The 16,933-nt window shown below is 43.0% G+C and overlaps 2 protein-coding genes and 1 long non-coding RNA gene across 4 annotated transcripts in view; 1 reads left to right on the top strand and 2 right to left on the bottom strand.

Moving 5' to 3' along the window:
* Window positions 1–9,555, top strand: part of LOC140069204 (NACHT, LRR and PYD domains-containing protein 6-like) — a 96,529-nt gene extending 86,974 nt beyond the window's left edge. Inside the window, exon 11 of the mRNA XM_072114634.1 lies at window positions 7,032–9,555. Within this exon, the coding sequence (XP_071970735.1) occupies window positions 7,032–7,119 (88 nt within the window). The 3' untranslated portion in view covers window positions 7,120–9,555. The remainder of the gene's footprint in view (window positions 1–7,031) is intronic.
* LOC140069241 (uncharacterized) overlaps window positions 1–16,933 on the bottom strand; it is a 381,540-nt gene that overhangs the window by 216,036 nt on the left and 148,571 nt on the right. The gene's annotated exons all lie outside the window — the stretch shown is intronic.
* The window catches only part of LOC140069260 (uncharacterized), a 179,979-nt gene that overhangs the window by 117,159 nt on the left and 45,887 nt on the right, over window positions 1–16,933 (bottom strand). The gene's annotated exons all lie outside the window — the stretch shown is intronic.

Genomic DNA, 16,933 nt, shown 5'->3' on the forward strand with positions numbered 1-16,933 from the left:
TTCTTAAAGCTCTCTGCTGTCCCTGCTGTGACCAGCGCCTGAGGCAGGCTATTCCACAGATTGACAGTTCTCATAGTAAAAAAGCCCTGTCGCCTCTGGTGATTAAACCTTTTTTTCTCCAGACGGAGACAGTGCCCCCTCGTCTTTTGATTTGACCTAATCTGAAACAACTTACCACCATATTTTTTGTATGGACCATTCATATATTTCTATAAATTAATCATGTCCCCTTGTAGTCGTCTCTTTTCCAGACTAAATAAATCCAGTTGTTTTAATCTTTCCTCATAACCAAGACCCTCCATACCCCTTATAATTTTTGTGGCTCTACGTTGTACCCTCTCCAGCTCCAGGGCCTCCTTTTTATGGACCGGTGCCCAGAACTGGACAGCATATTCCAGGTGAGGCTGAACCAATGCCTTGTATAGTGGTAATATTACATCCCTATCCCGAGAGTCCAGACCACTGCTGATACATGACAAGATCCTACTGGCTTTAGAGGCAGCTGATTGACATTGCATGCTGTTATTCAATTTATGATCTACTAGTACCCCCAGGTCCTTCTCAACAAGGGACTCTCCCAGATTTGCTCCCCCAAGGACATATTTTGCCTTTGGATTATTGGGCCTCAGGTGCATAACCTTACATTTATCCACATTAAACCTCATTTGCCAAGTGGATGACCAAACATTCAGTTTGTCCAAGTCACCCTGCACCCTATGAACATCCTCCATAGACTTTATTACACTACACAGCTTTTACTACTCCCCCCATCCTCCATAGACTGTATTACACTACACAGCTTGTACTACTGCTCCCATCCTCCATAGACTGTATTACACTACACAGTTTGGTGTCATCTGCAAAAATAGACAGTGCTATTAATTCCTACCTCTATATCATTAATAAATATATTAAATAGTAGTGGGCCAAGCACAGAACCCTGAGGTACACCACTCATAACTGGTGACCATTCCGAGTAGGAATCATTGACCACAACTCTCTGGATACGATCCTTCAGCCAGTTTTCAATCCAATTGCAAATGTTTTCTGCCAAACCAATCGCCCTAATTTTACCCATCAGGCGTCTATGAGGGACAGTGTCAAATGCCTTAGCAAAGTCCAAGAACACAATATCCACAGCTGCTCCTCCATCCAGGCATCTGCTCACCTCTTCATAGAAGCAGATAAGGTTAGTTTGACAACTTCTATTCTTAGTAAACCCATGCTGGTTATCACTTATTATACTATTTGATGTCACATACTCCAGTATGTAGTCTTTTACTAACCCTTCCAATACTTTCCCCACAATGGAAGTTAAGCTTACAGGCCTGTAATTGCCAGGCGAAGTTCTAGAGCCCTTTTTATATATTGGCACCACATTTGCCTTGCGCCAGTCACTTGGCACCACACCAGACATTACGGAATCCCTGAAGATTTTAGACAGTGGTACAGCAATAACAGAACTGAGTTCTTTAAGAACTCTGGGGTGTAACCCATCTGGTCCAGGAGCTTTGTACACATTGATTTTATTGAGCTTAGATTGGATAATGTCTACATTTAGCCAGTCTAGTATATTACAGGGTGCATGACCCGCACTGGTACCACCCAAGTCAGAAGTTCTCTCTTCTATTGTATAAACGGAGCTAAAAAACCTATTAAGTATCTCCGCCTTCTCCTGGTCTCCAGTCACCGATGCCCCATTTTCAGAATAAAGGGGTCCAACCTGTTCTGACCCATTTTTTTTGCATTGATATACCTAAAAAATTTCTTGGGATTTGTTTTACTATCTTTAGCCACCTGTCTTTCATTTTGTATTTTGGCTGATTTGATTTCTTTTTTACAGATTTTGGTAAGTTTTTTGTAAGTATTGAAAGCCTCAGGTGACCCGTCAGATTTATATTTTTTAAATGCCCTCTTTTTCTCATTAATTGCCCTTTTGACTGTAGCTGTAGCCACGCGGGGTGTAATCTCGCCCGTCCATACTTGTTACCTGTAGCTGTAGCCACGAGGGGTGTAATCTCGCCCGTCTATACTTGTTACCTGTAGCTGTAGCCACGCGGGGTGTAATCTCGCCCGTCTATACTTGTTACCTGTAGCTGTAGCCACGCGGGGTGTAATCTCGCCCGTCTATACTTGTTACCTGTAGCTGTAGCCACGCGGGGTGTAATCTCGCCCGTCTATACTTGTTACATGTAGCTGTAAGCCACGCGGGGTGTAATCTCGCCCGTCTATACTTATTACCTATTGGAATAAATTTAGAAGTATAAAAACCCAGGATAGATTTGAATTTCTCCCCTGTAACATTAGTATCACCATGTGACAGTATCTGATCCCAGTCTGTATCCACTAGTGCAGCCCTGAATTTTTGGAAATTAGCCCTCTTAAAATTCAAAGTTTTCGATTTTCCCACCTGTTTCTGCTTTTTAAAGTTTAAGAGGAAAATAATTATATTATGATCGCTGTTCCCAAGGGGTTCCCGGACACTGACATTTTGGACAATCTCCGCATTGTTAGAAATCACAAGGTCCAGCAATGCGTCACCTCTTGTGGGATCTTCTACAAGCTGCACCAGAAAATTATCCTGAAGAATGTTCATAAAATGTTTCCCCTTCACAGATGAAGACGAGCCCTGACCCCAATTTATATTTGGAAAGTTAAAGTCTCCCATTATCACAACGGTCCCCTCCTGTGCAGCCCGCTCCATCTGTTTATATAGGTGACCCTCTATTTCCTCAGAGATGTTAGGGGGTCTATAAATTACACCCAAAATAATTTTTTCAAAGCTCTCTTGGCTTTGAATTTCAACCCACAAAGTTTCAGCCTCCTCACACTCTGAGACCACTGACTCATTCACAATCGCTTTTAAGTCTCTTCTGACATACAGACATACACCACCTCCCCTCCTATTACATACAGACATACACCACCTCCCCCCTATTACATGTATACATACACCACCTCCCCTCCTATTACATACAGACATACACCACCTCCCCTCCTATTACATGTATACATACACCACCTCCCCTCCTATTACATACAGACATACACCACCTCCCCTCCTATTACATACAGACATACACCACCTCCCCCCTATTACATACAGACATACACCACCTCCCCTCCTATTACATACAGACATACACCACCTCCCCTCCTATTACATACAGACATACACCACCTCCCCTCCTATTACATGTATACATACACCACCTCCCCTCCTATTACATACAGACATACACCACCTCCCCTCCTATTACATGTATACATACACCACCTCCCCTCCTATTACATACAGACATACACCACCTCCCCTCCTATTACATACAGACATACACCACCTCCCCTCCTATTACATACAGACATACACCACCTCCCCTCCTATTACATACAGACATACACCACCTCCCCTCCTATTACATACAGACATACACCACCTCCCCTCCTATTACATACAGACATACACCACCTCCCCTCCTATTACATACAGACATACACCACCTCCCCTCCTATTACATATATACAGACATACACCACCTCCCCTCCTATTACATATATACAGACATACACCACCTCCCCTCCTATTACATATATACAGACATACACCACCTCCCCTCCTATTACATATATACAGACATACACCACCTCCCCTCCTATTACATATATATACACATACACCACCTCCCCTCCTATTACATACAGACATACACCACCTCCCTCCTATTACATACAGACATACACCACCTCCCCTCCTATTACATATATATACATACACCACCTCCCCTCCTATTACATACAGACATACACCACCTCCCCTCCTATTACATACAGACATACACCACCTCCCCTCCTATTACATATATATACATACACCACCTCCCCTCCTATTACATACAGACATACACCACCTCCCCTCCTATTTGCCCTGTCTTTCCGAAAGAGTGAAAAACCTTGAATATTAACACCCCAATCATGCGATGCATCGAGCCATGTCTCTACTACACCAACAACATCTAACTGTTCCTCTAATATCAGAGCCTCAAGCTCGCCCATTTTGCCTGTGATACTTCTGGCATTTGTGAACATACAATTTAATTTTCCACAGTTATTTATCCGATTTAAAGTAATTTTACTGGCACATATATCCTCACCACTGTACTGTAACTTGTGGATCTCCTTATCCACTGCCTTAGGCCCCCATACACCGCCCACATCACCACCCACCAACATAACCTGTCCCCTCTCTGACCTGTCTACCCCTTCAGTGTCTTCCTTTTCCTCCTCCCCCGATCCTAGTTTAAATACTCCGCCACCCCTGCTAGGATCTTCTCCCCCAGCACAGCAGCCCCCCTTCCACTTAGGTGCAAGTTATCTGCAGAAAACAGCTTGTACCCCAGTGAAAAGTCAGCCCAGTGCTCTAGGAACCCAAATCCCTCTGCTCTACACCAGGATCTGAGCCATGCATTTAACTCCCTGAGCTCCCGCTGTCTGCTCTGTGTAGCGCATGGCACAGGTAGGATTCCGGAGAATACTACCTTGGAGGTCCTTTCCTTAAGCTTTGAACCTAGTTCTTTAAAATGATTCTTCAGGCTCCTCCACCTGCCATCTATTCTGTCATTGTTACCAACATGGACCACAACAGCTGGGTCATCCCCAGCCCCTCCCAGTAATTTATCCACCCTTTCCACCACATGCCGAACCCTGGCACCAGGGAGACAGCAAACCATTCGGTTGAGGCGGTCTTGGCGACAAATTATTCTATCCGTCTTCCTGATTATAGAGTCCCCTACAACCACTAGCTGCCTTGGCTTGCCTGCACTCCCATCCACCCTACTACTAGCTGGTCTGCTCCCCCGGCTGTGAGGGAGAGCAGGATCCGCTAGGGCTGCCATTTCTGACACTGACGTCCTTACATCATTGCACAATTTTGCAATTTTGCTTGGATGTTCAGAGTCAGAGTTGGCCTTCCTTTTCTTTGACCCCTTCCTACTCCCTCTAGTTACAGTAACCCAACTACCCACCTGGCCCTGCTGGCTTTCCTCTCCACCCTCCACTTCTACCCCGCTTATTGCTTGCTCAGTGAGCGGCATACTCCTCTCAAGATTGTCAATTGCTCGCAGCCGTGCAATATCTTCCTCCAGATCTCTAACACAAGCTTCCAGTAGAAAAATATGGGCACATCTGTCACAGCGGTATTCACCCTGGAACTCTTGCTCCAGCAGTGTATACATGCGGCAGAGTGTGCACTGGAGCATACCACCAATCTTGCTAGCCATATCCTAGTAACAAAACTGTGATGAGTATATAAATCAAGAGATATAAAATGTAGGTTACTTACAGTTCTGTGGACTTCTCTTTTTCAAACTCTGCTTTTTTCAACTCCACTTATGCTCACAAGCCACTTAGAACCACAAGCCAAAATTGAGTGAGCTCAAAAGTGAGTTGCTAGACCTTAATTTATCAGGTGTGAACACTAATCCCTCCTCCCAATTAGCAGACCAGGCAAAGAAAGGAAAAAAAAAAATCTATTTAAATTGTGACACTAAGAAAAGTGCCTCGCTATTGCCTATATACTCAGTCCACAATCACCCAAACAACAGATTCACTCTTAACACACACAAAACTCCGCTTTTTTCAACTCACTTAAGTTCACTAGCCACTTAGAATCACAAGCCAAAACTGAGCGAGCTGAGTTCTACCATCACCATAGACAGGGGACATCCTCTACACCTAGAGGAGAGGAGGTTCTACCATCACCATAGACAGGGGATATACTCTACACCTAGAGGAGAGGAGGTTCTACCATCACCATAGACAGGGGACATCCTCTACACCTAGAGGAGAGGAGGTTCTACCATCACCATAGACAGGGGGCATCCTCTACACCTAGAGGAGAGGAGGTTCTACCATCACCATAGACAGGGGGCATCCTCTATGCCTAGAGGAGAGGCGGTTCTACCATCACCATAGACAGGGGGCATCCTCTACACCTAGAGGAGAGGAGGTTCTACCATCACCATAGACAGGGGGCATCCTCTACACCTAGAGGAGAGGAGGTTCTACCATCACCATAGACAGGGGGCATCCTCTATGCCTAGAGGAGAGGCGGTTCTACCATCACCATAGACAGGGGGCATCCTCTACACCTAGAGGAGAGGAGGTTCTACCATCACCATAGACAGGGGACATCCTCTACACCTAGAGGAGAGGAGGTTCTACCATCACCATAGACAGGGGGCATCCTCTACACCTAGAGGGGAGGAGGTTCTACCATCACCATAGACAGGGGACATCCTCTACACCTAGAGGAGAGGAGGTTCTACCATCACCATAGACAGGGGACATCCTCTACACCTACAGGAGAGGAGCTTCTACCATCACCATAGACAGGGGGCATCCTCTACACCTAGAGGAGAGGAGGCTCTACCATCACCATAGACAGGGGGCATCCTCTACACCTAGAGGAGAGGAGGTTCTACCATCACCATAGACAGGGGACATCCTCTACACCTAGAGGAGAGGAGGTTCTACCATCACCATAGACAGGGGACATCCTCTACACCTAGAGGAGAGGAGGTTCTACCATCACCATAGACAGGGGGCATCCTCTACACCTAGAAGGGAGGAGGTTCTACCATCACCATAGACAGGGGGCATGCTCTACGCCTAGAGGAGAGGAGGTTTTACCATCACCATAGACAAAGGTTCTTTACTGTAAGAGCAGTGAGACTGTGGAACTCTCTGCCGCAGGAGGTTGTTATGGCGGACTCTATGTACATGTGCAGGAGAGGCCTGGATGTCTTTCTAGAGAGCAAAAATATCACGGGTTATGGGGATAAAACATTTATTTAATTCTAAAAGGTTAGACTTGATGGACTGTCACCTTCAGGAAGTCCCCAGTGTCACCAGATCTGGAGAACACAAGATGGTACAGATTCCTCCTCACACCCATCAATCCCCAACTAATCTGCGGAGATGAGGAAATCCTCACAACACAAAGTCACTAACACTGGATCTGTTTTATCTTCTAGTCTGAGGGACAATGGATTCTCTGAGGAGGAGAAGAAAGAAATAGAAAAGCTGCAAAAAAGAAAACCCAATATGAGAATATATTACTGAGGAAACCAGGAGAAGATCCCAGGACATTATGGACAATTCTTCCGCCAGTGTTAGGAGGTTTCCTGGTGAATATCACTGATAAGATGTTATACACAGTGACCCCCACTAATACCAGGTGTATACAGGAAATTTCCCGTGGAGGTGATAAGGGAATACGTCGGCGCCGCGTGGATCCAAAATACTACCAGATTGTAGTGAATATTAAAGCTTGTTCTTTATTACAGTTTAAAAACAAATAAATGAAACATTCATCATTCTGCCACTATGCTGACTGGTACGGAATTTGCATAAAGGTGCATTGGTTTATGCCCTCAGGTGAGCAGCTAAGTTTTATCATATCTATCTGTTTTTACCATAACTACTTCACGAGATCAGCGCACCTGTTTCTCTTTCCTTCCTCTCATCTCATGAAATCTTAACACCTGGTCCAGGTGCTCTAAGAGATGATTTGAAGGTAACCTCAAACTCCATTATCGTTACAGGTGTATACAGGACACATATACAGAACCTCCTGTACCATATATTATACAGGATACAAGGGGTTACACACAGTGACCCCACTAATACCAGGTGTATACAGGACACATATACAGAACCCCCTGTATCATATATTATACAGGATACAAGGGGTTACACACAGTGACCCCACTAATACCAGGTGCATACAGGACACATATACAGAACCCCCTGTATCATATATTATACAGGATACAAGGGGTTACACACAGTGACCCCACTAATACCAGGTGTATACAGGACACATATACAGAACCTCCTGTACCATATATTATACAGGATACAAGGGGTTACACACAGTGACCCCACTAATACCAGGTGTATACAGGACACATATACAGAACCCCCTGTATCATATTATACAGGATACAAGGGGTTACACACAGTGACCCCACTAATACCAGGTGTATACAGGACACATATACAGAACCTCCTGTATCATATATTATACAGGATACAAGGGGTTACACACAGTGACCCCACTAATACCAGGTGTATACAGGACACATATACAGAACCCCCTGTATCATATATTATACAGGATACAAGGGGTTACACACAGTGACCCCCACTAATACCAGGTGTATACAGGACACATATACAGAACCTCCTGAATCATATATTATACAGGATACAAGGGGTTACACACAGTGACCCCACTAATACCAGGTGTATACAGGACACATATACAGAACCCCCTGTATCATATATTATACAGGATACAAGGGGTTACACACAGTGACCCCACTAATACCAGGTGTATACAGGACACATATACAGAACCTCCTGAATCATATATTATACAGGATACAAGGGGTTACACACAGTGACCCCACTAATACCAGGTGTATACAGGACAAATATACAGAACCTCCTGTATCATATATTATACAGGATACAAGGGGTTACACACAGTGACCCCCACTAATACCAGGTATATACAGGACACATATACAGAACCCCCTGTATCATATATTATACAGGATACAAGGGGTTACACACAGTGACCGCACTAATACCAGGTGTATACAGGACACATATACAGAACCCCCTGTATCATATATTATACAGGATACAAGGGGTTACACACAGTGACCCCACTAATACCAGGTGTATACAGGACACATATACAGAACCCCCTGTATCATATATTATACAGGATACAAGGGGTTACACACAGTGACCCCCCACTAATACCAGGTGTATACAGGACACATATACAGAACCCCCTGTATCATATATTATACAGGATACAAGGGGTTACACACAGTGACCCCCCACTAATACCAGGTGTATACAGGACACATATACAGAACCCCCTGTATCATATATTATACAGGATACAAGGGGTTACACACAGTGACCCCACTAATACCAGGTGTATACAGGACACATATACAGAACCCCCTGTATCATATATTATACAGGATACAAGGGGTTACACACAGTGACCCCACTAATACCAGGTGTATACAGGACACATATACAGAACCCCCTGTATCATATATTATACAGGATACAAGGGTGTTAAGGAGATTGCACCTGTCTCGGACGCCACGTTGCGTCCTCTCAGCCATTTTAAAGACTCAGGATTCATGTCACATAACTTGTCTAGTGATAACTAAAGTTTGGGTGGGGTTTCTATTCAAACAAATTAAGGTAGAAAAAAAAAACACAGACTCGCTGGCACCACCTAGGGGAAGGTATTCAGGGGAGCACCTGGGCATTTTGTTTATGTGAAGACAGCCAATGGTTCTACATTCCTTTGTGTGCTTACATCCAATTGTGTTGCATTTCCGGGGTCAAACCACCCAATAGTATTGCCCGCTTGTCTACTTGTACGCCCTATGCAAAGCGCCTTATGATTTTCTATAAAAGTGTCTTAGTGGCAAAAATAAACAGTTTTTGTCTTGAGCTATTCTTCAGTAAGGACAGTGTGTCTTTTCTGTGTTACTCTATTCCAGCGCCGGAAACAGAGACTCATATAATTCAAAAATCACCTTGCAACGCTGACGGGGACTGTTAAAGCCTTGTGTATCCAAAGACCCTTCTGGTCATCTTCAACATATTTGGCGCCCTTGAACCAGTGGCTCAGGTGTGGATAGCTGACCACTTAGTCAAGTTTCAAACAAGTCTATTCCTGTCCTATGAATGGAATTGACAGGTGCACCAAGGGTACACAAATTTTATTGTCTACCTTGATATGTCACTTCTGTTTCACTGGCTGGATGGACAGAGTAAGGTTGTCTCTGTGTGTAATATATTCTTACTGTTCACTGTAACCTGGGTTCACTGTGTTGGCAAAGAACCTCTTGTAAGGTGATATGACAGACTTTTGAGACCTAACAGTGACCATATATGTTGTAGAAAAAGGTCTGCAGTGCCCCTTGTGGATTGTTGAAGTAGTTGGGTGAGTTTTTGAGATTGTGACTGTTTCTATGACAGTTTTGTTTCTGTAAATGGTGTATAGAATCTGGAAGTTTGCAGAGACAAACCCTGGCCAGGTTTACGAAACTTTCCTCCGGGATTGGGATCGTCCCCATGATGCGGTAAGGGACCGCAGAGTCTCAGGGACACTGACGGAGATTTTACGGTTGAGCGTTAACTCCTTGATTTGTGAAGGTCTCTAATTTGTACTTACTGATAGGTAGTGGGGTAGTCTAGAGCTGTAGGTACGGAGGATATCTATAGTCCTTGAACAAAACAGGTATTCCACAGGTCACAATATGGGTAGTGAGCAAAGTAAGACTAGCTGGGCACTGCAGAGCTAATAAAAAAACAACTGACATAGTGTCACACAGGAAAACTAAAGAGTGGGTGAAAAGAAGTTATGAGGTTTTGAAGTTTTTGGGTATGGTAGATGATATGGTGTGCAGAGGTGGGAGACAGCACTCGATGAAAATGGTGGCACCCAGGCAGAAGGTTGGCTTGATGTAAGTAGGTAGTTGGTTGTGAAAGTATACTATGATGGAAAGGAAAGTGGATGGGGTTGATCACTGGAGACTTAGACCAGTGACTACTGACGGACCAGGACAGAGTGACAGAAGGAGGAGGAGTGCCCGCTGAAGAGAAACGGGCGATAAGGGACATTTCAAAGTTTTTGATGTGGAGAAAGTTGAAGAAAAATAGATTTTATGTATTTTCCTCCCTGGAAAAAGTAAAAAAATATGGCGTCTAGGATCCGGACTAGCACCCTCTTAGACTCCACCCTCTTAACCCATATCAGCAGAGGTGTGGATTCAGGGAGTCAGGAGAGACCACTTATTGTGATGCCCCCAGTTTCTCCCCAGACCATGTCACTAGTCACACCCCTGTACCTGGTGGTTAGAGAAGATGACACGCGCTACCAATCTTCAGTGGCGGCCATCTTAGAGACAGTTTATTTTCTCTGAAGTTAATTGCCTATGACTGTACTCTGTCGGCAGCCATAAAGGCTGATTGAGGACAATAGTTGTAGAAAACAACTGGTCTTTGTTGTAGCTTAGCAGCTGAGCACCTTGGAGAATCTTGATAGATGTAAAAGCTGGCGAAGATTTCTGCTAATAGGATTCTTGGAGTGGGAAGTTGTTTGTTTTATTAAGGTCCCGATAAAACTTATTTGATTCTGATGATTAAAAGAAAAAAAATCCTGTGGCTTAGAAGTGATTTTTACAGCATCTCCTGTACGTTGAAAGTGGAGATGGCGGGGGCTCCAAATCTGGGCTCTTTTGGATTGGAATGCTGTGTCTGTGTTGTGCTCACAGGCAGTGTGTGACCTTGGAGAGAATTCTGCTTGAGATTGATAAGACGGTGCAGATTTCTCTGTGTCCTCCATGAACTGACTAAGCAAGGACAGAGCCCCCAACTCTATGACTGAGCCTATGACATTTGTTTCCTTTTTGACTAAACACCAACACTTCATTTAAGTGTCCCTGGCTTTTGTTGAGACTCTGCAGTCTGGCCAGAACTTTATAGGTAGCGCAGAATGATGGGCTAGAGATAGTTATGGGAGAATCCCATGTGTGTAGATGAGATAAAGCAGATACCTGAACAGTTAGAAGAGTTCCACAGAAACTGGTTACAGCTTTTGGACACATGGGGTATGACCTGACCGTGTAGTGTAGATCTAATGCACTTGACAGCTGTTTTGTAATGGGTTATTACCAAAGGTATTAACTGACTAGAGACTTCTCAGCCAGACTTGTGTACAGAGGGACTGATAAGACTGTGACAGAAAGCCAGGGGGAATAGAGACCAGGATCAGCAGTTTCACAGACCATTGCCAAAGTGAGACAGAGAAGTTCCGTTCCCGTGAGAGAGTTGGGAATGTTACAACTGCGGGGAGGAGACATTACCAAAGTGACTGAAGTGAGTGGCCACATCCTAGGAAACGGAGACGCCCCCAACAGAGCAGGACTAGGGCAGGGGGTGGTAACGGACGAGGACGTCGGCAAGCACAACCTCCCCAAGACAGAGTTAGTTCCTTTTGTTGTTCCCAGTCAAGAGAAAGACCCAGAAAGAACAGCCGGATACATGTAGGATGGTTCATGACCTCTGAGCTGACAATGAGTGTACTGACGCTCAGTGGTTCCTAATCCACACACCTCACTGGCAGCAGTCCCCGAGAATGCCATATTCTTCACTGTTATTTGATTTGGCAAATGTTTTCCTCTATTTGCCCCTACATGAAGATTGCCTGTACCTATTTGCCTTTACCAGTTCAGTATTCCAGTACATATGGTGCAGATTCCCACAAAGAGGGGGGGGGGGGGGGGGCAAACTCCATACCCCACGGTCCTACAGGGAGTAGACCTGCAGACTAGGACCCTTAATGGGTGATGTTCTGTTAAATATTGATGAACAATATTCTAATTTGGGTGTGAAAATGTACTCAAGAGTTGATCAAGCACAACATGGTCAATGAGATACAAATGTGAGGATTAAAATACAAATGGAGAGTAAGTGTGTAATAATCATGAGTGTAAGATCAGGACCATATATGGCCAGTACTTGAGTTGTATGGACATTCTTGATGTATACGTAAAATACAATGGAAGGAAACAACCCCCAACCACATCCATATGGCTTTACTATATAATGGTCTCTGTGTTAGCTGGTCATAAAGGAATGTTACCATATATGGTTATGGACAAGGCCAATGGAGGAGTTTGGCTCATAATGTAACTCTATAGGACTGTAGTCTTTATAAGTGACTGTCCAAGGGGGATGGGCACATTGAGCATATCAGACACACCAAGCTCGCTCTCACACGCTGACATATGTTGGAGATTTAACCCCTTAACGCTGAAGCCACTTTTCACCTTCCTGACACGGCCCATTTTTTCAAATCTGCCCTGTGTCACTATAAATGGTTATAACTTTGGAACACTTTAACATATCCAGTTGATTTTGAAATTGTTTTTTTGTGACACATTGTACTTCATGCTGGTTGAGAAATTTAATCAATATGTTTAGTATTTATTTATGAAATAAATGGAAATTTGGCAAAAATTTTGAAAAAAACTATGTTTTCCAAATTCAAAATTTTCTACTTTTTGGAAAGTTGGTCATATCACTAAAATAACTTGATAACTAACATTTTCCATATGTCTGCTTTAACTTGGCATCATTTTTCAAACATCTTTTCCTTTTTTTAGGATGTTAGGAGGCTTATAACTTTAGGTGCAATTTTTCAGATTTTCACGAAAATCATCAAAACCTACTTTTGGAGGGTCAATTTAGTTAGAAGTGACTTTATAAGGCCCACATGACAAGAAACCCCCACAAATGACACCATTTTAGAAACTACACCCCTCAAAATATTCAAAACAACCTTTGGGAATTTTGTTAACCCTATGAACGTTTCATGAGGGTGAAAGATAAATGAAAGTGAAATTACAGAAATGTAATTTTATCTTACTATAGATTCATTGAACACTAAAATTTTCACCTTCACAATGGGTTAAAAAGGAAAATGCATTTTACAATGTTGAGGGCAATTCCTCCTGAGTATGCCAATACCCATTTTGTCACTGTACCCTTCTGTACGGGCACAGGGGGGCACTTGGAATGGAAAGAGCGTTGTTTCGTTTTTGGAGGCCAAATATGGCTGAAAAAGTTTTCATGTGTCAGGATGCATTTGGAGAGCCATAATGGTACCAAAACAGAGGAAAGCCCCAACAAGAGACACCATTCTGGAAAGTACACCCCTTGGAGAGTTTAGCAAGGTGTAATTTGTGTATTTGCCCCAACAGGTGTTTGATTCAATTAGGCCCCAAAAAGGAAAAAAGGTGAAAATTTTCTCAAAAAAGTCACTTTTACCCCAAATTTTTGTAAGCCACAAGGGATAAAAGATGAAACACCCCCCATAAATGTGTAGAACTATTTCTCCTAAGCATAGAACTGCACCACTTTTGCATATAAAGTGTTGTATGGGTGTAAAGTAGGGCTCAGAAGGGAAATAGGGGCTTTGGCCTTTTAGAAGCCAGATTTGACAATCATCCTTTACATGTGTCAGGATGCATTTGGAGAGCCCTAGTGGTACCAAAACAGAGGGGAACCCCAACAAGTGTCACCATTTTGGAAAGTGCACCCTTTGGAGAATTTAGCAAGGTGTAATATGTGTATTTTCCCCTACAGGTGTTTGCTTCAAATAGGTCCCTAAAAGGAAAAAGATGAACATTTTCCCAAAAAAGTCACTTTTACGGCTAATTTTTGTATCCCATAAGGCATTAAAGATGAAACAACCCCAAAAAAATGTGTACTAGCATTTCTCCCGAGTATAAAATTGCCCCACACATGCAAATAAAATGTTGTATGGGTACGCACTGAAGCTCAGAAGGGAAAGAGGGGCGTTGGACTTTTAGAAGCCAAATTTGACAGACATCCTTTACATATGTCAGGATGCATTTAGAGAGCCGTAGTGGTACCAAAACAGAGGGGAACCCCAACAAGTGTCACCATTTTGGAAAGCACACCCCTTAGAGAATTTAGCAAGGTGTAATATGTGTATTTGTCCATAAAGGTGTTTGATTTAATTAGGACTTAAATAGGAAAAAGTTAAAAATTTTCCTATAAAGGTCAGTTTACCCCTAATTTTTTATAGCCACAAGGGATAAAAAAAATGTAATAACCCCCCAAAATGTGTAAAGCTATTTCTCTCAAGTGTAGAAGTACCCCACATGTGTATATAAAATGTTGTATGGGCGCACAGTAAAAGGAAAGGGGAATGTTTGCCTTTTAGAAGCCAAATTTGACAGAAATGTTTGACATGCATTTGGAGAACCCTAGTGGTATAAAACAGATAAAAATCCGAAAAGTGACCCTAATTTTTGAACGCACACCCCTTAGAGAATTTTGCAATGTGTAATATATGTATTTGCCCCTACAGGTGAATGATCCAATTAGGCCCTAAACATTAAAAAGGTGAAAATTTTCCTATAAATGTCACTTTACCCCTAATTTTTGTAAGCCACAAGGGATAATATATTAAATAACCCCAAAAAAGGAGTGAAACTATTTCTCCCGAGTGTAGAAGTACCCCACATGTGCATATAAAATGCTTTATGGGCGCACAGTAGAGGAAAAGAGGGATGTTTGTCTTTTAGAGGCCAAATTTGACAGAAATCCTTCACATGTGTCAGGATACATTTGGATAGCCGTAGTGGTACCAAAACAGAGGAAAACCCGAAAAGTGACCCTAATTGTTGAATGTACACCCCTTGGGGAATTTAGCATGGTGTAATATGTGGTGTAGTGTAATACATGTGGCGAAATGAGCATTTTGAACATATAGGTGGTTTCCAAATATGATGTGCGATGGAGTCCAAGATGAAAATTGCAATTATTTCTGGAACGTTCAGTGCCCGTTATGTGGCGCCCCATATGAAATAATGGAGGGTTATAGGGAGCATCGTAACCTAACAGTTGTTACAATTATTCATTTTACCGAAATTAATTCACAACAGGTTGTGAATTGTGAATGTGTTGCGTATAAGGAGGTGGAATATACCAGGGGACCAACTAAACTTTTGTCACTCTGGAGTTGTCGCATGTCTCTTAGTAGTATATAGTGTCCATCCTTAGTATATAGTGTCCATCCTTAGTATATAGTGTCCATCCTAACTTCTCTTTTGGAACAGACTCTTTATTGAGTCCTACCATTAGAAGCAGCAGAATTCACCGGGAAAATGCTGTCCTGGCAAAACACAGGAACATCTAAACCAGAGGTACTGGGGCTCCGTCCTTCTTGTCCCAATATTAGTTTCCTAATATCTTCCTCTCGAAAATGGAGAAATGATACGGCAGGACCTGCACATTGGAACAGCACGTAAGAGTTGTACAGCATAATCTGTACAATGTGCATGACCAGCGCTTTTGTACCAAATCTTGTTTTTTCGTAGGGAAATTTTCGCCAAGTGTTGCTCTTATTCACCCTAGCGATGCCCATTGTGACGAATATTGCTGCTTTTGGCTGGACCAAATCGACCAGCCAATAGCGGCAAACATGGACAGAGGGGGGCAACAAAACCCCTCTGGACTGCAAGGCAAAATTGGTGGCTGTCAGGAACAGCCGTCACCCTGCCCCGATCACCGTGTCTACAGACGTGGTGACCGGTATTACTGACGTCATAAGTAAATTCGCTGCTATTGGCTGGTCTGAATTGATGAGCCAGTAGCAGCGATCATGTGGGGGGGACGTAACCCTTCTGGTCCATGGGGCAGGATGAATGGCCGTCAGGAACAGCCGCCGTCTTACCCCGATCACTGTGTCTGAACCGTGTTGGCAAGTCACTACCCGCCGCACCGTTCTATAACAATGCGCGTTGGGAATAGGCTATACAATCTTTATTTATTTTTTAAGCTATTTAGACACATAATGGCTTATTTTTTGCGAGATGAGATGCACTGTAAAAAAAACTTCAGTTTAGTGGGTTTTTAGCTTATTGAAGCAATTTTATTAACTTTTTACGTGTGGAGGAAAATAAAATCATCAATTCTTGTTTTGGATTTTTAGCATTTTTTTGGGGGGTGTTCACTGTAGCATAACAATAATATATTATCTTTATTCTACGGATCACTACGATTACGGTGATACCTCATTTATATAGTTTATTTCATATTTGTCCAATTTTATTGAAGGAAAACTAGAATAGAAAAAATTGCATTTGTTTTAGTATTTCCATTTTTATAGCAGCATAACTATAGTATTTTTTGGTTGACGGAGCTGGTTGTAAGCTTATTTTTTGCGTGACAAGTTGTTCTTTTCATTGGTATCATTTTGGTGCTTGTAACTTTTTCGGATAACTTTTTAGAACAT

The sequence above is a fragment of the Engystomops pustulosus genome, chromosome 7 (genome assembly GCF_040894005.1).
Source record: "Engystomops pustulosus chromosome 7, aEngPut4.maternal, whole genome shotgun sequence".
Lineage (NCBI taxonomy): Eukaryota > Metazoa > Chordata > Amphibia > Anura > Leptodactylidae > Engystomops > Engystomops pustulosus.